Raw genomic sequence first — 21752 nt, 5'->3', positions numbered from 1 at the left:
GCCTGCACAAGTCATGAATCATGATTCCAAAACCTATGAAGCTGGCTTAAACTTTAGTAGTAGATATTTGCTATTTCATCATCTGGTTTTGTTTTCCATTTTTCCTCTATCACAACCATAATCAGTAAAAAAACCACAGTAGCCCTGTGATGCTCCCATTATCGTGACTTCAGAATCCAAATATTTAGTAGTGGTATTCACATTTTAAAAGTCATAGAGTGAAAATCATTACAGTTGGTTCAGGGATGATTTTCCCTTTTCTAAATACACTGTGGTATTAGGGGTACAGATCTACTGTTTTCTTTTCATAAAAGCTATAGGATTGAAAAAAAAAAAAAAGAAAAAAGCCTAACACTGACAGTAAACAGCCAGGAAATAGTAGGTCACTGGAGAGTGAGAAAGGTATAGCTCTAATGCCTTTGTGCCCTTTGTGAGTCTCCTTCAAAAATGTGTAAAACAGGATGGGGACGCATTACTCAGTGGCTAAATTCAGAATTAGTATGATCGAGGTGCAATGCCATTCAAATCAAGAAAAATGAATCCTACTCATTGCAGTATGAGTTTTGTCCTATGGCTTGAGGTCTTCATGGAAATCTAGCCATTTGTCTACTCTCCTTATAACTTAGAGGAGGCAGCCAGCATTTCCATGAAATTATTTTAATGTAGAATTATTAAAACATTTTGCAGCTACAGAGATAGATGGGTTTTACATAAAATCTCTGCTCTTTGTAGCAACCCGATGTGATATTGAGCAAGATAATGGTCAGAAAGAACACTGCCAGGCTCCTAATGAGAAAGTGTTGACAGTAAAATTACCCCAACATTCATCAAAAAGCCAATAAATGTCAAGCGTGGGGCCTTTGATACAGTAGCTCATAATTCCTGCTCAGAAGCCTTTGCAGGCTTTTCAGGGCACGTGACCATGCCGCATTTCTGCTGATTTTACTGAAACCTTTGTTGCTGAAGAAGTACAAGGAGCAGCTGTTCACGTTCTGGATGCCATTGTTCCAGTGCCACTGGCTTACTGTGAGACCTCAAACAGAGCGCGTCTGGCGTCAGTTTCCCCATCTGGAGTACAGGAATCGCCATATAGGAATTACCCAAAGGCAATTCTGCACAGGACACGGTGTTGCCATCCAAATGCTCAGAAATCATGAGCTGGACCACAAAAACTATGATCCCGACTTTTGCCAATGCGTCAGTCATCCAGGTTTTTGTGCCTTTGTAGTACACGTTCTCAAGCTCTCTCCTCCACAGGAACAGAAGGTTTCTTCAAACCAACACCAAACCAATTCTCAGTCAGCCAAATTCTGGGCCGGGCTGCCTTGAGAAAACCACATGAAGCTCATGCAAAATTCCCAGATGAGACCGTCTCCCATTCTGTTCTTTGGCTCTGTTGAACGTGAAAGTTGTAAACACCTTGCCCAACTCCTGAGTCCTCTGCCCAACTGCCTCTTCAGCACATATCCCCGAAATGATGCCATGAGGGACAATATTGACTAGTCCATGAATTAGGAACAACCTTGTGCTGTGTTTATTCTACCGATCTCTGCACCCTGGCTTGTCCGCCTTGTTCATGACAGGATCGCATCCTCCAGATTTTGCCTATGGATCTTTTCTAAAATTTCCACGTAAAGACTGAAAGGACTTTTTATAAGGCCTCTGCTTCACTGACACTTTGAGGTCAGTGTCTGGATGGTTCATTACGTTCATCCAGGCAATTCCTCGCTTGCATTTTTTCTACATTTCCGTACTAGCTGCTCCCAGAAAACCTGTACCTTTCTGTCATTTGCAGGGATGAGCTGCATCCCAGAGGCTCTGCGCAGATGGAGTCATACTTAGTTTACAGAGAAGCCTGAGTGCATGCCACATGCTATTAGGGTCACTTGAAACTAGGCTAATTACCTGGCAGACCGCTGCAGAGCAGACTCTTTAATAAAAATGAGAGGGTGACAAGGGCTAGACTCCTTGCTATTTCAGGACAGACTGTCCCTTAGGCAGCAGATAGCCACAGCGGTAAGGCTCCCAGTCTATCATTTGGTTTGTTGTTTCTTGGCTATGGAACTTAATTAACAATTCTGGAACCGTTCGGTTTCCCAGGAATGGCCTGTAAATCTGTTAAATTAAACAGTAAAGGCAGATGTGGGGAAAAAAAATTACAAGTCAGAAATGAAAAATGATGTTGCTCTGTCAATCCACAGGGGCCAGTGCAGGAATGCTCCAAAGCCTTCTGAAGCTCTTCTCTGTCTAGCAGTTCAAGCAAGAGGGAAATATTCCTACCATTTTGGGAACTGATGATCACTAATTACCTAATTACGTTATTGCACAAAATAGTAGAAACGAATACTGTGGAAGCTGAGTTAAAATGCACTAATAAATATTTTTCCCTTAAAGATCAGGAAGGTACAACACAACCATTTGTTGTATCTCACGATATACCAGTGACTTAGACTGGAAAAGACCACGACCCTAGAAAAGGAGTATTCTTAAGGACCTGACCTCAGCCATCTACAGCTCTGTGCTTCCTCAGCTCCCACGGATTTGGCTCGTGGAGGAGTGTGAGGCATTGTTTGGTATTTTACATGGAAAGCCAATGATAAGGTAACACTGCTACCCTCTGCGTATCCTCTAAATAACCAGTACACCATTTCTGATAGCTAATTTCTCTCCCATCACCATTTTGTCTTGTTAAAGCATGCCTGTTCTTAACTTTACATAGCACTGCTCACTTGGAATAACGCTAAGGATACCTACATGCCTTTGTAACACTAGTCTCATGAGGCCATTCAAATCCAACAAATCGATGTGCAGGAATAACAAGACCAGATTCAATTCCATTTCAGTAAAAATTATTTCAAATAAAGTAATTATTCTTTAAAAATGCAGTATTTTTCCTCAAAACTTATAACCGTCAATTAACGGTAACGAAAACCCTGCCTTTTGTAGATGGCAATCGATTGCAGGAGAATTTCTAAATATCTGAGAGAATGTGCTCATCTAAACTGTCATTCATGTTTTAAGATGGCCAGTGAAACCATTTTATTACTGCATTTAGTTGAAGAGAGCACTGTTCTGCAAAAATCAGATAATGTACTTATTCCTAAAAGCCTGGAACAAAAGAGCCAGTAGAGATTTGCTGAGTAGTTGCAAGATAGCCATTAAATATAAATATTTTTAAAAACAATTTACTCTTTCCTAATGCTTTTAGAGCAGCGTGGGGGAACACAGTCTAAGTGCAACTTCTTACTGTATTGAAAAGGACATGATGAAGGTTACTGGGCTCCAGATTTAACCCTTTTATCTCTTAACTGTTGTGGTTTATCGCAACAGGCAGCTAAGCACCACACCAGGGTGCTGAAACCAGGGCAACCGCTCATAACATTTTCTTACCAATATAAACTGTAAGTCTATATAAAACATATCAACTTTCTTAGTGATTACAATGGAATTTTATATTTTTAAAACAGCTATTCCCAACGATCTGCATTTTTCATATTCCCATAGAAGCAAACTATTTGTAATGGTGAATTGAATTTTAAGTTTCTCAAATTAAAAATAGCAGCAGAATTGGGAATTGCTTTCTTTTCATCCTGACTATCCGTTGTGGACAGAAGAGAGAAGTGCTTTGTGGGGGTGTATACACAGAAGCGATGAGTATTTATATCACTAGTTTGAATTAAAATGTGTAAGTCAGTTAGAAAAGAGGTATCTTTGGTAACCAAACTAGCCAGGTATGGTTTCCTAGTAATAAGGGCTAACAGAATTTGCCTCTTACTTTGGAAGCAAAGTGTCCTTCAACCCACAGATCCCAGCAGTAGGGTATGAGTATAGCCTGCTGCTGCTCTGCGGGAGGCAGACTGGCTGAACTATGAGACCTCTTCAGCAAGGAGACACTACCGAAAAGAGCCTTTGCAAGAAGATCCTCACGCTCAGGTCATTTTGAAGCAGACTGGCTACAGCTACATTGTACAGCACTTGACCTGGGTTTCCTCTAGCTCCATATGGCAACTTTGCGGCCCAAACCCCAAATTGCTGACTTTCCATTGTGGCAGTGTTTCAGTTCAAAGCGCCTGGAGAAACAGGCAGGCCTGCCAGGAGGACGTTTTTTAGCCTGATGCTGGGGATGCTCAGGAGTGGTGGGCAAGGCTTACAGGGTTAGCATCAGGGTATTGGGAAGGGCAGAGGCAGCCAAAGCTGCTGTGGACTCATCCGTGCTGGCTAGGAGGAATGATCAGCCCCTGGAAAGACCCATCCCAGAACTTTACTGGGTATGTCACTCGCTCCAGAGAACTGAGAAACGAACTGACACGTGTACAGACAGGGAACCCAGCACATAGGAGTAAACACACCGTAACAACCTCCCTGTTGATTCATACTCCCACATCACTAACACACCCTCGGCAAATTTGCAGGTGATCCTGAACTGGGGAAACGGCTGACATATTGAGTGGCTCGTCTTCAATCCAGAGTGACGATGAGAAGAATTGCACCCAGGGAAGAGTGACACCAAGCACCAGAGCCAGCTAGGGACTGACAGGCAGAGCAGCAGTCTGCTGAAACCCAGCTTACCGTGGATGCCCAGCTGAGTATGAGCCAGCAGTGCACTCTCATCTCAAATGAGACAAAATGCATGGTGAGCAATACCGACTGGCTCAAAGTGGCCAGCAGATGGAAGGAATATTTTATTCCCCTCTCCTCAGCACCGGTGAGGCCGTATTTGGAATACAGTACTCTTTTGGCACAGCCAGTGCAAAAGGGATGTTGAGAAACTGGAACTCGTCCACCAGAGAGTTGATTATCTAGAGAATGTGACCGACAAGGAGAGCTGAGGAAGCTGGACGTGTTTAAAACGTCAGGCACAGAGGAGCCCAGTGTGATCTAAGGGCAGCCTGTGACTGCTTGAAGAGGCATCCAAAGATGATGAAGTTTTCTTAGTAATGTCAGATAATGCAACAGGGCAATGGCTGAAAAAGTGCTGCTCTGAGGCTCAGACCAGAGCCTCAGAGTTAAGATTTTATTATTTTTTTTCACCAGAAACATTGCACAGACTATGTAGAAGAGCAGCTGAATCCCTGTTGTTGGAAGATTTCAACACCTTAAATCCAAGGCTGACCTCTTCCAGTGTTGGTAAAGACCAGCTCTGAGCACAAAGTCAGCCTTACGTGCCCAAGCTTCTGTGATAAACTGAAGACACATAGCCTAAAAATTATGACTGGGTCAGAACACTGCCAGGTGAGTCTCTGCTGAAGCCTGCAGGCAGTGGTTTTTGCAGTGTGCCCTTTGTGGAAACCAAACACCCCAAGCCAGGCTTAGCCTCCCTGGAGCCAACAGCAAAATCCTCTAGGTCTGGAAGAGGCAAGTGCTGATTTGAACTGATGGTGAAACAACTGGATTTGCTGAGGGAGACAAACTAATAACACACACAGTTCATAAGCAGGTGTATGCATAACGACGAATGGGCTAGTCTTACAGGCTTTTGTCTGTAACACACCGAACTGCATTGGAATATAAGTACTCCACCACCTCTGGAATGTGTCCAAACCCTTTAATTCTCTATTAATAACAACCAGGGAGACAGGTACTAAACGGGGTGATCCGAGTTCTCTCCCAGTCCATGTGATTCCATACATAATCGGGGACATATCGAACTGATTTTTGTAGCACAGCATTCCTTCTGAAACCACAGAAAAGATTCATTGCTGAAAAAAATATATATTTGGTTTGATTTTTCTTAAAATTTATTATATACACTTAGAAATAATTTATTGTGGCTTTGGCATAGGTATGATAAGAAATATAACTTTCAGAAAGAACAGAAATATAGTTCCCAAAGGCAACTGTGTGAAGAATCACGAAGCACAGCTACGCTTAGCTTAGAAACAGTACTCATTTCTTCTCATCCTGAGAATGTGACCAGACAGGCTTACGTTTCTGAATAAAGGCTTCAATGCCTTCCTGCCCATCCCTCAAAGTCAAATTGTCTACCATGACCTGAGAGGTTATTTTGTAAGCAGTATCAAGGTCCTGTGCCATCTGTCTGTAGAAGGTGGCTTTCCCCAGTGCCAGGACGGATTTGCTGCTTTTGCATATCTTGCGAGAGATTCTCATGGTCTCTTCTTCTAGCTTGTCTTCTGGTACCACCTTGCTGACAAGCCCGTGCATTAAGGCTTCGTGGGCAGAAAGAGGTTCACCCGTGAAAAGCATCTCTAATGCCACCTGAACAAGAAAAGATACCACGTTAAGTCAATTCCACTGCTGTATTGCTTTTGTTTGTCTGGGGAATTTCAGTCTCCTCCTTCAAGTACGAGTTACTCTTTTGGCATATTTGAGATTTAAATCTGGCTCCTTAAACTGCCAAGGAAATATTAAGAGGTTTCTACAAGAAAAGGAGTGGGTCTAGAGCTGGCCTTTTTTCAGACCTGCCCACTGACTGCAGCTGTCCTAGCTTAACGCTTCTGTTGTTTCTTTGGCTTTTTTTTTTCCCCAAAAGCCCAGAATGTCTAGTGATTGCAGTAGGAATCAAGAGAGATGTGGATGGTCCACAAAGTACAATAATTGAACTCCGTATTTTAAGCAGAGCTTGGAATAATAAATAAACAAACACCTAGTAAGTCAATGTGCAGTTTCTGAAGATACCTTAGTTTAAGTTTGGTCTGGGTGTTTTTTAAGTGTGTCCTTCTTACAGCTCCATCTACTTCAGTCTCCTGTTGCACTCAGCATCTTGTGCTTGAGGTTTCAAATTAAAATATCTCCCAAGTGCTCACTGACCATTCAGTGTTATTTATCTATGAGATTTTTTTTCCATGACTCTTCATGCAATTGACTGATACCCAGAATCATAAGAGCTGATTATCCTTTTGGTATCTTTGCTTTGGTAGCTACAAACAATGGCAACATTTCATTTGATAAATGGTAAAATCAGCGATCCTGAGCACTGTAGGGAACACACCTGCTACTTTGAAGAGTGGCACAGAGAAAACTATATTCCACAAATTTTAAAATGTTAATTGTAAAAGTCATAAATACTAATTTAGAAACAGTTTTAACTGCACACTGTAGTACAGTTAAAAAACAACAACAAAACACACAAGTTGTATTTGAACTTGATAGTCATACGAGATAGGAAATTTAAATTTGAAGATTTTATCCAGCAATTGGACTTGTCCTTACATCTCAGCAGAAACCTGCTGGGCTTGGAGAGCCACACGAATCTAACGGGATCACGACTTAACATTTATTTTCTCAGTTCTGGAGGCTTTACAAGTCATACTACTGCTTATGCAGTGAGAAATGTATAGTAACAATCAGTAGGACACAAACCAGGAAGAAGGTACGGGAGGGTTTTAGACGCTATTTAAAGCATCTTGATCTAAATGCAGGCAGATCGTGCTGGTAGTGAAATGTCACTGCCTGGCCAGAATTGATACCTCAGTGGAATTGATATCCTGAACTTGCAGGGGTTTCTCATTGGGGGAGGACATCACTGTCTAAAGCACAGAGCTGTCTGCCGGAAAGCAGAGGGCTCACTGAGCTGGCGTGCTGCTGATATGAGTCCCTGCTGATTGGAATCAGATCGGTAGGAAGCTGCTTTCCCTAAACAGAGGTCGTCCCGTTATTACTTTTCCCCCAGTCCAAAGTGTTATGAAGACGTCTTTGGCAATGAAATATTTTGCACGTTGTACTGCAGGAAGATGAAGTTAAGGCAATGGCACTAAAACTCCTAGCAAGGGCAACCTACTAATTGCAAAATTAAAAAGAGTGCCTGCAAAGGAAGCCTACCTTTCTTGGAAGAGATCTGCCCAAGGCCACAGCTGGTGTGGAGCAAAACAATCCAATGTTTACTCCAGGAGTAGCAAATTGAGATTTCTCACTCGCCACCGCAATGTCACAGCTTGCCACTAGCTGACAGCCTGCTGCTGTAGCCAAGCCATTCACTTGGGCAATCACCGGTACTGGAAGTTTCTGGATTAAAGTCATAACCTGCATGCACAGGAGAAAGTGGTCGGTTAGTCCCTGAAGTTACATCATGGCCGTTCTAGAACTTGCACGTGCTTCACAGGCCTGGTATCACGGTGTGCACTTTCTAGTTTCATAGACTGGAGTTTAAGTCCTCTCTGCACAACCTGCTTTAGTGCTTTAATGCACAAAACCACTGCTGTTCCAGTCGCTGCTCAGCTCTATGTAGCCAATTACGTAGGTTTATGTAGCCAATTTTTCCTATTTGTGTTAGACTTAGGATGGGTAAACACTCCTGTGCTTTCACTCTCGTCGCTTTCAGAGGTGGGACATCCAGCTTTAGACAGGTGAAGTTAAGAAAGACATATTTGTCTAGCTCTTCTAACTCAGGTTCTCCTTAAATACAGTAGGGATCATCAAACTAACCTAATTTTAATACTTCCAGATAGAAAATGCTATTTAACTAATTCCTGTCATTATCTAGATTTTAAAAATTATCACATTAGCACAGCATAGCAAGATAACAAATTTTAATTTTCTATTTCAATTTCTCCAGTAGATGAAGCCTAGCAAATGTTATGTCACTTAGGAGAAGTTACTTAAATTCAGTTTTGAATTTCAGTCTTTGTCTCACGTTTTCTTTGTTTAAAAACACATTTTCAGTGCATTTTGAGAAGCAGACAACAAAGGAGTAACAGTATGTGCATGTGTGCAGAGAAACAAGTAAAATACTCTTTCTAGTCATAAAAATTCAAAGTCAAATGGTTCCCTGAAAAAAATAAAAGCCCAGTACCTATGGTTTTGTACCTGAAAAGCCTCTGAGGAAGTGATGTTTCTAGCCGTCTCACACTCCTGCGTGGAGAGTTCTCAGTTCTCAGATAAAGCTAGCAACACTATATAATGCAGTATTATGGGCATGGAGAAACAGAGGCACAGCAGCTGAAATGATGTGCATATGGCTACCAGTCACAGACATGTCAAAGCCAAAGCTCCTGAAAACCAGCCCAGTGCTCTGGATCCCCCCCTAGTGCAGGATGTAAACATGTTATTTAGGGTAGGATCCATTCTGCTTAACTTAGGATCCCAAATAAAGACTAAATTTCTTTCTCTATTTCTGTTTGCTTATAAAATGCCATTAATATTTACGAGCAAGCCCATAGGGGGATACGAGTGAGCTGTGTTTTATAAGAAACTTAAATCCCTTTGAGATACTCAGGTAGAGGTTGTGAAGTACTATTATCACTATCATCATAAAACAGATTACATCAAAATGACATTTCACCTCTTACGTTTCTTTCTGAACTTGCTTTGCCAGTTTCACAGAATCATTTAGGTTGGCAGTAACCTTTTGAGATCATCGAGTCCATCCCTCCCTGCTCAGGTAGAGCAGGCTGTCCAGGGCAGTACCCAGACGGATTTGGAATAGCTCCATGTCTCCAGATTTCATGGTCTCAGGAATATTTATCTGAAATAGGTATTTGTAATAATGCTCCCTTACTAAACTTACTATACAGTAGGGCACCATTCTCAGAAAGAAAGCTAGGCATGTTTTTAGCTCTATAGATGGATATTCTGTTATATTTATTTTGCTTTTTCTCTTTATAAAAACAAAGATTAGCTTGCTATACTTATCATAAATCCTGAATATACAGCTCCAGAACTAGAGATACATACAGGACAATTTAAATTCTTCTGGTCCTTGAAGTGAGAAATTTATCAGCTCTTGATTTCATGCTACATGCATGAAATAAGTTTTTTTTTCTTTCTTTCTTTCATCTGATCCTTCCTATTCTGTGACTGAAAAGCTGTATGGTTCAGTTTTCCACTGACAATATACTGGTATTCTGCCCCACAACTGCAAAATCAATATTAAACTATTGGTTCCTAAACTATTGGACCTTGACTCCTTTCTGATGAAGGGACTAACTTGTCATTGAGTCATATTTGTGCTTAGCTCTTTGTAGACAGCATACCAAGATGAAATACAGACAAAGCTACAAGGATGATTGCTATGTCTTATACCAAAGGGCCTTCAGTAGTAACCTTCACTCCATGGCTTTTACAGCATTAAATATTAGTAATGTTAGCTTGACAATGTGTTTAGAGATCATTATTTCTTCTGGAGGAACTAGAACAAAAGGTTTCTTTTTTTTTTTTTGTGGTCACACTACGCAGGATTAGGGGGTCAAATTCTAATGCCATTAAAATCAAAGGGGTTTTTGCCATTCCCTCTAAAGGCTCCAGGAGCCACTTTAACATCCCAACCTTCAGGTCTGTGCTTCTGCAATAAGAATGAGATCTTGTATGGTCTGCTGACTGGGCAACCAGAGTCAGAGATGTATTCAGATCTTACTTTCACCTTGTCTACTTGATGTTTAAGCTGGTCTTCAGTTATTAGCTAGATGCTGGGAAAGATCCTTCGACCACACGTGGTATGAAGTTGGTTATCCCTGGATTTCTAGGAAAAATATTGCCCAAATATTCAGCTGCAAGGAGAACTCGATAAAATAAGGAACACGCCATGACTTCACCCAGTAGGAAACCTGCACGCTGGCATTCTAGGATTTTTATTTGCACATAGAGAAACCCAGGGAAAACATCAGTTCACCAGGATCAGGTGTTAACTTAAACCAGTATCACTGCTTGCTCTTAAAACCAAGCAAAAGGGGGTGGCACTTAAGAAGAACTGCTTACCTCTGCACATATTGCAAATACTTGGGAGTGATGCTTCACATCATCTTCACTTGACAGTTCCTTTAAATCATGGCCAGAACAAAATACAGGGCCTTTAGCTGCAAAGAATTTCATGAAAAGTCAGTCTGAGCTAATCAAGAAACCAAGTGGTGTATCAATACCCCATTTAAAGGTATAAAGGTGTCAGTGATCAAAAAGAAGTAGATTGGAGAGAGAGTCTTATGCTCAGTTCCTAAATATTGCCTTCTGAGCTTTGTAATACCTTTAAATTGCTGCAATAAATGATTTAACCACACTAATGCCAATAAATATTTTAAAGGCTGTTTTACTTCCACTCCGAGTTAACTCAGTTAAAAATAAGGCTCTTTACACCTCTCAGCCCAGTCTCTTTTAAGATATAGTACTGAACTGCTCTTTGGTACAGCGTAAACTAGTTGGCTGCAGTGACAATGGACTGCTCTGTTCTCAGACTAACAATATGGTTATTCCCTATTTATTGTACACTAATGATTAACTTTTACAAAATAAGCAACAAGAATTTCGTGTTGTGGTATTTAAGGCAACAATGGAAAAAAATGTTCTGCTAGAGAAGAACCAGAAGGGCTGTTATGGCCTCTGTTCCTCCGCTGCTAACACTAACTAAGGAATCCCGAAAAGCTTCTCCAGGGTTTGGGTAGAATAAGAGCAAGATTCTGCAGGTCTAAATTCTGGATTTGCTTTCCTCAAGTTGCAGCTAAGATCAAAACATGCTATATTGATACACTATCTCTACAACAGTTTTCCTTCCTTGTGAGACATCTGCCATAAAAATAAACCAATCTGAAGCTTTTTAATCCTTCAGATCTCCTCAGATATTTGCATGGGTGCGATATTTCCATCTACAGCTATGAAGCTACCACCTTAGCTATGCATTTGCTTCTTACGAATCATCTTATTGTTAACAGTCTGTCTAGCAATAACCACACACCAGCAATCAGCTCACTGGATCAACAATACATTATCTGGAAATTTAATCACATCTGCATTTGCGCCTCATTGAAGGGGAATCCACTGTAAAGTCTGTGTTAAAGATTCAAAGCATCCCCTGACTAGTCTTTTTCTTGAGATTTCTTGTTTTGCATTTCATTCAGCAACGGAATTGGAAATCAGCAGGAACATGCAGTTTATTTTTAAACTGAAAAACAAACAGGCAAGAAAAATAACCAAACTGTACTCACAAACTCCCAGAGCACTGTATTCTCAAAAAGTAACCTGAAGCATCTTACAAAATTTGTAACTGCTATTTGAAATATTGAATATATATATTTGTCGCCCCTGTCAAGTTAACTTATTTCCACTCTCATGTGCATGCACACTTATACATGAGCAACGTTCTCCTCTCAGTACAGGAAATCTCAGCATTCAAAATTATTAAACCTATTTCTCCAAGATGTTTGGAAGGAGAACAGGGGAAGATTATCTTAAAATGACAGAGGAAAGAAAATGGCTTAAGAACATCTCAACTTTTATTATCTTTAAGAACTCTACAGGTTAATATCTAAATGGAAGAAAGTCTCTGAGAGATAAAGTTTTATATTTGCAGGTTACAGGTGACTGCAGTATCAATATTATAGTCTCTTCTTCATTGGAGAGTTTTAGAAACGGTTTTGACAAACCAGTGGCAAAAATAACAAAGTCTGATCCTGGCTTAGAGCAGGGGAACAGAGCACAAGGAACCCTTTGAACCCTGTTTACTACAATCTGTACCTGCCACTGAAGGCAACAAAAGTCATACACGCTCAGCCTGTTTCTGCACAAAAACCATTACCTAGGAGTGTTTGTTCTTTAGTGTAATGACTATCAGGACCTGGATTTATTGTTTGAGCTACTGTTCATATGTACTTTTAAAAACAATTATTTCACTTACTGCTTACTTTTACAAAAGGAAAACGAAAGCTTATCAACTCTGTAAACACACCAGGCAACCTGACTGAAATATTAACATTTCGAACACTGTTTCAACAACCTTAGATGTGTTAATTATCAACAGAAATATAACAGAACCTAGTCAATTATTAAGGCTGGTTTCAGGAATGAGGAATTAAGTATATGAAAGCGGAAAGCAGGATGAATATAAAAGGGCAGCGAGGTCTGAGTGGGGAAGGCTCATGTGTGATACTGTTTACGTTCCTGGCAGGCTGTAAGAAAACGGTATGCAAGCTCCTTCCTGCCCCGTTTTCTATAATTCAGTGATATTCTGAGCTTTAAGCTCCGTATTATCCTGTTTCTTCTTATTCTCTCAGCCACTCCTTCTCTTCTGTGCCGTACCTGAAATGACGATAACGCGCAGCTCTTTGCTTTTGATGTCGTGCAGCAGGTCCTCCTTCAGCGCCTGCAGCATGGAGAGGGACAGGGCGTTCCTCTTCTTGGGGTTGTTCAAGACAATGTTTCTGCAAAAAGCCGTTAAATACAGAGGGTTACCGCAAGGCAGAAACAAACACAGAACAACGAGCAAACACTCAAAACGAATGACGAACCCCGCATGGCCGAAGCGTGCACACGGGAGCTCCGCGAGACTCCGCGCTGCGACCACAGCCTTCCCCCCGAGGCCCCGCTCTCAGAGACCCCCCAATTTCCACCCACCCGCTCTCCCGTTTCTTCCCGTTTTCTCCCGATTCCGTCTCCCCCCAGCTCACCGGACCCCCTCGGCCTGCCGCCTCAGGGTGAGCTGCTCCGGCGGGGCCGCGCTGCTGCTGCTGCAGGCTGCGGCCACAGGCCCGGCCAGGCGCCGCCTCAGCCTCCACAGCCTGGCGGCCGCCGCCATCGCTGCCCGGCTCGCTACTGACCCCTAGCCCGGCTCCTGCCCGGCCTGGGGCTGAGCCCCGGAGGCCTCAGGGCAGGCTGGCAGCTCGGGGAAGCCGGCCCTGGTCGCTTGTCCCGCGGGGAAGCGGCTTGACCCGGCTCGGTGCGAGCTCCCCCCCCACCCCGCTGGGCTGGGCTTGGCCGGGCTGGTTGGTGAATAATGAGTGAAACGTCTGACTGGAATGTGTCCCCCCTGGAGCCTCAGAAAAGGGGAGATGTGCCCTGCTTTGGGGTTTCACCGAGCAGGGAGGCTGAGGGCTGCTCAGGAAGGGATGAGCCGTGTTCCCTCCTGAGGTGTGGGGGGACAGAGTAAAACCCTGTGCACCTTCCCCCGCCGCCCTCAGCTATTCAGTTCTCCAGCCGAAAAAACACATTTCCCCAATGTGTTGACTCCCAGATGAATAAAAAGGGGAAAACAAGAAAGAAAAGTGGGAAATTAAGGGAAATTAAATGCAGTGTGTGTGAAAGGGAGCAAATAAATGCCATGGTTCCACCAAGGACCAGACTAACGTGCGTTACAATATACAGCTCATCAGTTCGTCACTGCATCTTTCATGTAAAGATTTGGAAGACATACGTTGTACTGTGCTCTTCTGTGCTGCAGATGTTAATCACTCCCTCTTTGAAACTGAGGACTGCAAGACAAGTGAAATATCTTCTCCAAGATTAGCCCGCACATTACTAACACAATCTGGAGTACGGTCCACCTCCTCACTTCGAATAACCCACTAGATATATTCTTCTGAAGGAAGTGACAGATATGGGACTGAGAAGGGACTGGGATTATCGATGTGTGATAAAACCACTGGGGCTTCCTTGGACACTCTTGTCTTGGAAGACCTGGGTGGGAAGGTGGCATTCATTAATGGGTATGTTGGGGGTGTTGGAGGGCCAGGGGTACTAGAAAATATTGGCATTTTCACTACATTTTCTACATTTGCATTTATGGCCACGGGATGAAGATTAGGACTATGCTGAGAAAACTTGTGACACTTAACTTGGGATATATAATTAACACAAAAGACAATTGTGTTGTACAGAAGGAATGAGATTGCTTTAAGGTCTAAAGTAATTGGCATGGGATGAAATTCAGTGCTACAGGGTTTGGGGTCATATACTTGGGAACTAGTATCATCTTTCATTCAGTGGTTGTGGAGAAGCACTTAGGTGTCCTAACTGGTTCCACAGTCATTCTGCAATCTGTATGGTGCATCCAAGAAACAAAAAGAGAAATAAGATTTTAAGATGATTCAAAGCATCTTAGGGACATATAGGTAAAGGTATATTCACAGCTTGTCTTGATTATTGCATATGCTTCTGCTCATCCATGTTCAAGAAGCCAAACAGAAGGAGGTGCAGAGAGAATAGAGTCAAATGGAGACTCTCTGTTATGAGCTATGAAAACAGTGGTTTTTTTTAAGTCCAGCAAAACAGCTGAAAGAACACAGGGCTGCTCTCTCCACAGGGTGGGCATTTTGCAATCTGAGAAGGCAAGAAGCTATGCAAGATGGAGAACTATGCTGGCACTATAGGAAGTGGCTGTAAACTGAACATGAACATATTTGAGCTGGAAATTAAGGAGCAGAGTTACAGCTTTGATATATATATATAGATAGATAGATACACATTGATATATATATATATATATATATGTATTTTTTTTTCCCTAAGATGGAGCTCAGCAGGCTTCTGAAAAAGGTTTTAGGATGCACTTTCTTAGGTTACCAGAGAGATGGATTTGGGGAGGTGCACCCCTTTCTGTCTGTCTTTCTGCTGAACCCCAAAGCTCTCCTTTGCCACTTCTTAGTGCTATGCATAGTAAATCTTTCTAGTCTGAGAAATGTGCAACTCCCTGCTGACCCTGATTACCTAAAATAGTTGTTCCAAAAAATGTTGCTTTGCAATATAACCTCTCACATTTCTTTCATGTTGCTGTTCTCTGTTTACTCGCAGGAGTGATGACCTCTCTTTCTTCACACCTGGCTCAGGCAGTCCTCCTGGGAAAGAAGCAGCTGTGTGGATGAGGCAGCTAGCAAACGATCTCATCTGCCATGGGATGCTGACAAGCTTGAGGACTGAGCAGCGCTGTTCAAGGAGATGCAGGGTGCCCCAGTTGTGATTCCCTTGTCGTCCTTCCTTATCACATCTTCTCATCACGTATCCTTTCCTAAAAGCTAGTGGAAGGTATTAGTAATTCAGATGTTTTGTGCACAAGTGAATCTTCATTGTTTGTGCTCCATTTTCTGTCAGAGCCATAGGTACTCTAAAATAAAATAGATATATGTCCAGCAGATGTTCTCTGTAAATGTAAATCTGTGTTCCTGCTTCCTTATCTCCCCATTGATGGGCTTTGTGGCTCTACTGTAATAGAAATAGTGGTATGTACATTTTATAAATGTTGAAGGACACTGATAGATCTGAGAGCTAGGTCTGGACTTGACTTTCCCCATTTGCCTATTAGCATTTTCATATGGTTTGTGCTTCATGATCATTCACCGAAAAGTTCTTCCAAATATTACTTTAATATGTGAGGAATCTGTGGCAAAAAATGCCCATTTAGAACACCAGATCATTCTAAATTGATCACAGCAGTTCTCAGAGTCCTTGCTTGGCATGGCAAAGGCCAACACACAGAGAACATGACATGTTCCAGCTCTGGGAGGAGTTCACATTGCCCTGCAACACTGGCCAGCAACCTCTTTCAATCCCTATGTCTTCAAAGCTGGTATTGTGAGTTGCAGTCTTTGTTTTTTTTCTTTTCTTCCAGTTCCCTCTCTTACTACATCTTGTTGTTCTCTCTATTTCCAATTAAATATATTTTTTGGTCTTCTCAAAATAGCTTGTTTTTAATATAGCATTTCCAGCTCCCTGGAAATTCTGTTCTTTTTCACTTTGATTGACAGCCTCATGTTTCCTTTCACACCCTCCTCCATCACAGATTTTTTTTTGGCTGCAGCTTCTCCAATGTATTAAACAGACCTGCTGCTGCCTTCTTGGAGAAAGTGTTGAAAAAACTTTTCCAATTTCAGGCAGCTTTCCTTTTTATAGCATTTGCTAGCAGCATTGCGGTTTTGGCTGAGTTCACACTTCCAACTGGAGACAATTAGGAGCCAGGATTGCAAGTACCAGACAGGGCTTTTCTAACCTTTATCTTTATTGATCTTTCATATAAAATAAAAAGGGAGATGATAAGGGACATAAAGCAACTTTATTTTTAGATCATTACAGAAACTTTTCAGGGTTTCACAGGGTGCTAGGAAAAGACGTTTCAAAATTCAAGTGTGTTTGGTTGTCATAATGCACTCTTGGCTCCCCATCCTAATGTTGTTAGGTAAAATGCACAGACAACAAAGACAGCATACAGAATCCCCTTTTTATGCGGCTCAATCATTTATTTATATTTTTATTTCCTTGGCTTTCAGTGATCCCAGATGTGACACCTACCTTTTAGGACTACTTGCTTCACCGCAATGGCCTGTGGTGGCCAGTATAAATAGCAGCTCATCCCAGGGTAAAGGCAGACTTTGTTGAGATGAGGCTGAAATGTAAAACTGCTAAAAGGAAGCTGTATGTGCATGCGAGCAAGTATGCATACACATATATGAACAGGAGTAAATACATACATAAAGACACGTCTACCTATTAACTGGGGTGCTGTGATGAAAGAATGGGATTAGTCTATGGAACATAAGGCAGGCATGTTCCCTGCTGAATTTCATGCAAATTATTTATCTTGAAACGTACAAACCTGCCATTCCCAGGGGATCCTGTGACCTGATTTTCAACACTTCTGAGGGCATTCAAATCCTACTGGGAGCCAGTTCAGCACCTTTAAATCTCAAGGATTGCTTAAATTCTGGTCAGGTGTGTAGCAGCTCCACAACAACGGGGAGAGGAAGGCCCTGTTCGTAAACCCAGGCCAAGGAAAATAATTTATTTTCCTGCTTTGTGCATTCTGAGATAGATTAGTGCATAATGGTTTCTCTGATGTGGAACCCTCCGGGACTACCTAAAGAAAAGATGAAAAAAGATTTTGCATATTTGTTCCTTTTAGCCAAAGGTCTCCCAGCTGAGACTTCCATGATGGTGCTGTCCATGAAACATGTTTTACTGTATTCTTAGACAATTGTCTACATTGGTATTAAGACAGAAACAGTACAGAAACTTCAGGACAGTACTCACTTGGACTGGGATTTTCTAAAGGCATGATGCCTTTCCTCTGCCCATTGCTGGAATTCATATGGTATTACTACCTAACCTTACTTGGATCCTAGACTTTTTTTTTTTTTCCTTTGAAAATGCATTATTCTAAATTATGTTAGTCACAGAGAAACATATATTCATATGTTCATATAACATATATCATATATTCATTCTCTAGCTGAGGACTAGCTTCTTTCTAATGATTCAAAATCAGTTACAGAATTAACGTATAGCTTACCATCATAAAAGCTTAGTCTGTACTCTAAGAGAAAGTGATTTTTTTTGGTCATTGATTATTCTGCTAAAAGAAAGGGCTTGAATCCAGTTTTAGCTCTGTAACTACTATTGATATTTTGTAATAAACTGAACCAGGGCGACTAGCTCAACACCTGTCACTCCAGCCAGGCTCAGATTAGGTATTTATAACATTGCCTCCTGTAATTCTATTTTGCATTCTTTCAGCAGACGAGGCAGTGTCCTGTTAGGCTCAGGCATTAAACATAAAGCTCCCGGTGTCATTCCTGCTGCGAAGCTCCGAGCCTTTTCCCTGTCACTGTGTGGCAGCACTGCTCCACATAATGCATGCTGCCTCTTTCCCTTCAGCTTGGAGATCAGGTGAATGATCAAAGCCCTTTTGTTACTAGACGTCTCCCTGTTCATCTTTATTTGCTGGTTTTCTCTTATCCTCCCCATACTCGTTTTTCATCCTTCATTGTCCTCAGAGGTTTTAAAGTGATTCATATTTCCCTGGCTTTCACATTGGATTTTTCTTAGGTGCCTTCCAATTATGAGATTCTTAAGGTGTGAACAAGGATCATCATTATGAAATAACACTGGATGCTATAAGAGACCATATAAAGAAGGCATTCATTCCTGCCCTGTGAGTATGTATCTTGAGGTCCCCGATTTAGATACTTAACCTTGCAAGGCTGCCTACACAATCGATAGAGATGTGCGCTCCTCCGGAGGGCTGGTCAGAGCATCTCCATGAGATGCCTGCTCCAAACGCCTCTCAAGGCTGCCTGCTTCTCTCTATCGATTGCGGAGGGAACCAAGGGAACGCAGTCAGATGCCTCTGGCAAATGGTGCCAACGCTCCCCTCGCCCCCACAACAGGGTACAAATCCTGATCTCATCCAGGTACCTCGCGGAAGAACGGAGCAGGAGAATCCTCTGAGCCCGGCTGTCCTCTAACCTCGTGTCTCAGGGCTCACTTCCAGATGTCAGTGACTCTGCCGTGGTTACTGCTAGAAACATCGCCGTGAAAGAAGATGTAAATCGTAGCTGCTTGTAGGTGCCCAGAGCAAAAGTTTGCCTAAAACCTCCTTGAGAATAGCCACTTATGCTTGCTGGGCTTTTTTCCAAGTTCTGCAAAGAGCAATTCTCACCACAAAATTACACCCTCTACCCACCTTGCCCTCCCCTCTGATAGTAGCTTCTTTCCTTTGCAAAATACGCTCAATTTTCTGGGCTCTTCTGGTTCACCTGTTTCCTGTCCTTTGGCCAGTTTTCAGCTCAGTGTATTCTTTCATTCCTTTTCTTGTCACCCGATAACAACCACCAGAGATATTGTATTAGAACTGGGGAAGATATTCATTTGTTTTCAGTGAAGTAGGATTTTTATCCGATATTAATACCAGAATCTTCCAAATGAGTGTGATTTTTATAGGGAAATGGGAGAAGCAGCAGAATCCTAATAGATAGCAGCTCCTACGGGCAGTACCAGCAAAGTCAAAAGTTTCATGGGGATAACACCAGTAAAATTCATCTTGGCTAGAAGATTTAGTGCAGTCACGGAATTAATTTGGTGAGAAGCTGAAGCCTGGCATGTCAACACTAGGTGGGGGCTGGAGGAGGAAGGGGTCCTCAAGTGAAGCATTTCTTGCCAGGGGCTTGATCCAGAGCAGTGATCAATGGGTTGTCGGCGACTTAACTATCTTCGTGTTGAACATCTTTGTGCCGTGTCTGATGTGTCAGCCAGGAGGCAGGACAAGGAATCACCAGAGAAGCCGCTGACTGTTTGTGCTTTTTCTTCCCTTGGGTGTGAGGAACAATGGGCTGGAATTTGGGCTCAGACCATAAATCAGCACAAGGTCCCGATGGGGACTGCAATACGTGGTCTTTTGGGCACAGGTGACACAACCCCAGCAGCAGCAAAGCGTAAAACCCTTCCTCCTGCTGAAACCCATAATCTGTAACCCATTGATCTTATCAATGTTTGATCTTATCAATGTTTACAAATACCTGAAGTGTGGGAGACAGAGGGATTTGGCCAACCTCTTTTCAGTGGTTTGTGGGGACAGGACAAGGGGCAATGGCCACAAAATGGAGCCCAGGAAGTTCCGCCCCAACATGCGAAAGAACTTCTTCACGGTGAGGGTGACGGAGCCCTGGGACAGGCTGCCCAGGGAGGTTGTGGAGTCTCCTTCTCTGGAGACATTCAAGGCCCGTCTGGACGCCTACCTGGGCAGCCTGCTCTGGGGAACCTGCTTTGGCAGGGGGGTTGGACCTGATGATCTCTGGAGGTCCCTTCCAACCCCTACAATTCTGTGATTCTGTAAAAAAAAAACCACCCTCTCCGCTGTGGGAGGACGGGGATGGGGGCCACCAGCCTACAGTGCTGAGACACAGCTCCAGCTGGAGCCAGAGCTGTATGAATCTGGCATCTGAGAACCGACAAGCTCCAGTCGGAGTAACATGGCCCAATCTGCTGGCTCTAGTACCGTCAGGGTCAGGAACTGCTGCACTATTTTATCTTTTCAAGGCCACACGTGTTAAATTCACAGTGCGCTGGCACTAAGGAAGGGGTGACGGCTCGATACAAAACAGCTGTCTGATATTGTGGAGAAACATCCTGTAACTCTCTGTGTCAAGGTGCTCGTGTTCCTGTTTCCAGGCAGAGGAAATATTAATACATAATGAGGGAAGAAAATTATTCTGTATTTAGAGTATACTAACCCAAAAATTAAAAGGGACTTTTTTATTTAATAATAAAAGCTTATTTCAGTTTTATTTTTGAAGGAAAAAGAAGGTTCAGGGAATTATGCTATCTGCCAGTCGCCCAGATCTGTCGAGGAGGTGGAAAGAAAAACTTAAAAGTTTCAGGAAAATTTTTGCTGAGTGGAACAGAAGGCAGAAATTAACACTTGCTCCGAGGAAAAGGCAGCAGCATGAGTTTGGTGGCCGTCTACCCCATGTGATGGACCAGCCAATTCACCAGCATGCACGTGCCAATTGATCAGCATAGCTCAGAGCTAGACACAGCCCTACCTCTCATGTGTCAAATACAAATACTTTAAAAGAGGGCATTTTATCCAAGAGGAGACTCGTGTTGTTGGGACAGTGAGGTACTGAGTTCCAGTTTGTAGAAAACAATCTTCACCTGTTCTGTTGTCAAAGAAATAGCTTGTGAGGCTATGTCCCTCACGCTTTGAGTCACCTACCCTCTTACTGCCCCCAAACCCTCCAGGTCTCCCCATCGCCTGCCCATTAATTGAGCAAGATGTGCCGTGATGTGAAGGGTGCAGGCTGGTGGCGGGTCAAACCCAGCAGATGATTGCTGAGTGAACTCTGCAGCTTTTCTCTTATTAGGGGCGATAATTTGGGTCTGTATCTGGCCATCAGTGCTCTTAAGACAGGTGGATACTGAAGATCACTGAGAACCCTAAGCTGCTGTCAAACGTAGCTGGAGACAAATTGTATGATCAGATTTCCAAATGAAACCAGGCTAAAGTAACCTCCACTGTAACGCCAGTCTCCTACGTTTAAAATTATTCTTCTGTTTTCGTGAAGAATGAAAACTCCTGCACTACAGTAACACTGCAGTAAACTAGTGATGTTCATTACGAGGTAACTGTTTTATTGAGAGCTGAGCTTATTAGTACTGGAAGATTCTTAATATGGCAACGGACTTATCAATTATCAATGACCATTGTAACGAACTAATCACATTAATGATTTTTTAGAGTTCCATTTATTTTAAACAGCCAACTGGCTAATTTATCTTTGCTTTCATTTTCACTTTTTCATTCTGCTTGTGTGAGAAACTTCTGTTTGGGT

General features: G+C 42.5%; 2 protein-coding genes across 2 annotated transcripts in view; one reads left to right on the top strand and one right to left on the bottom strand.

The window, feature by feature from the left end:
- LOC310892279 (uncharacterized protein) overlaps positions 1 to 20440 on the top strand; it is a 42072-nt gene extending 21632 nt beyond the window's left edge. Inside the window, exon 8 of the mRNA XM_083819779.1 lies at positions 15445 to 20440. Within this exon, the coding sequence (XP_083675905.1) occupies positions 15445 to 15610 (166 nt within the window). The 3' untranslated portion in view covers positions 15611 to 20440. The remainder of the gene's footprint in view (positions 1 to 15444) is intronic.
- ECHDC3 (enoyl-CoA hydratase domain containing 3) lies at positions 5716 to 13761 on the bottom strand. Its single transcript, XM_083819778.1, has 5 exons — positions 13326 to 13761; positions 12958 to 13079; positions 10651 to 10748; positions 7780 to 7980; positions 5716 to 6216 (listed from the first exon to the last, which is right to left on the bottom strand). Exons 1-5 carry the CDS (start codon positions 13451 to 13453, stop codon positions 5887 to 5889), a joined length of 879 nt encoding a protein of 292 aa, XP_083675904.1. The 5' UTR covers positions 13454 to 13761; the 3' UTR covers positions 5716 to 5886.
- Positions 20441 to 21752: the final 1312 nt, after the last annotated feature.

Source organism: Anser anser (assembly GCF_964211835.1).
Source record: "Anser anser genome assembly, chromosome: 1".
Taxonomy (NCBI): Eukaryota; Metazoa; Chordata; class Aves; order Anseriformes; family Anatidae; genus Anser; species Anser anser.
Note: the sequence above shows the minus strand (reverse complement) of the source record. Positions and strands in the feature narration are given on the sequence as shown.

Excerpts from the sequence above, each read along its gene's own strand:
- ECHDC3 (XM_083819778.1), bottom strand. The coding sequence starts at position 13,453 with ATGGCGGCGGCCGCCAGGCTGTGGAGGCTGAGGCGGCGCCTGGCCGGG. Across the intron at positions 10,749-12,957 it reads GCGCGTTATCGTCATTTCAG|CTAAAGGCCCTGTATTTTGT; the intron begins GTACGGCACAGA and ends AATTCTTTGCAG. Across the intron at positions 6,217-7,779 it reads GCAGATCTCTTCCAAGAAAG|GTGGCATTAGAGATGCTTTT; the intron begins GTAGGCTTCCTT and ends TTTCTTGTTCAG.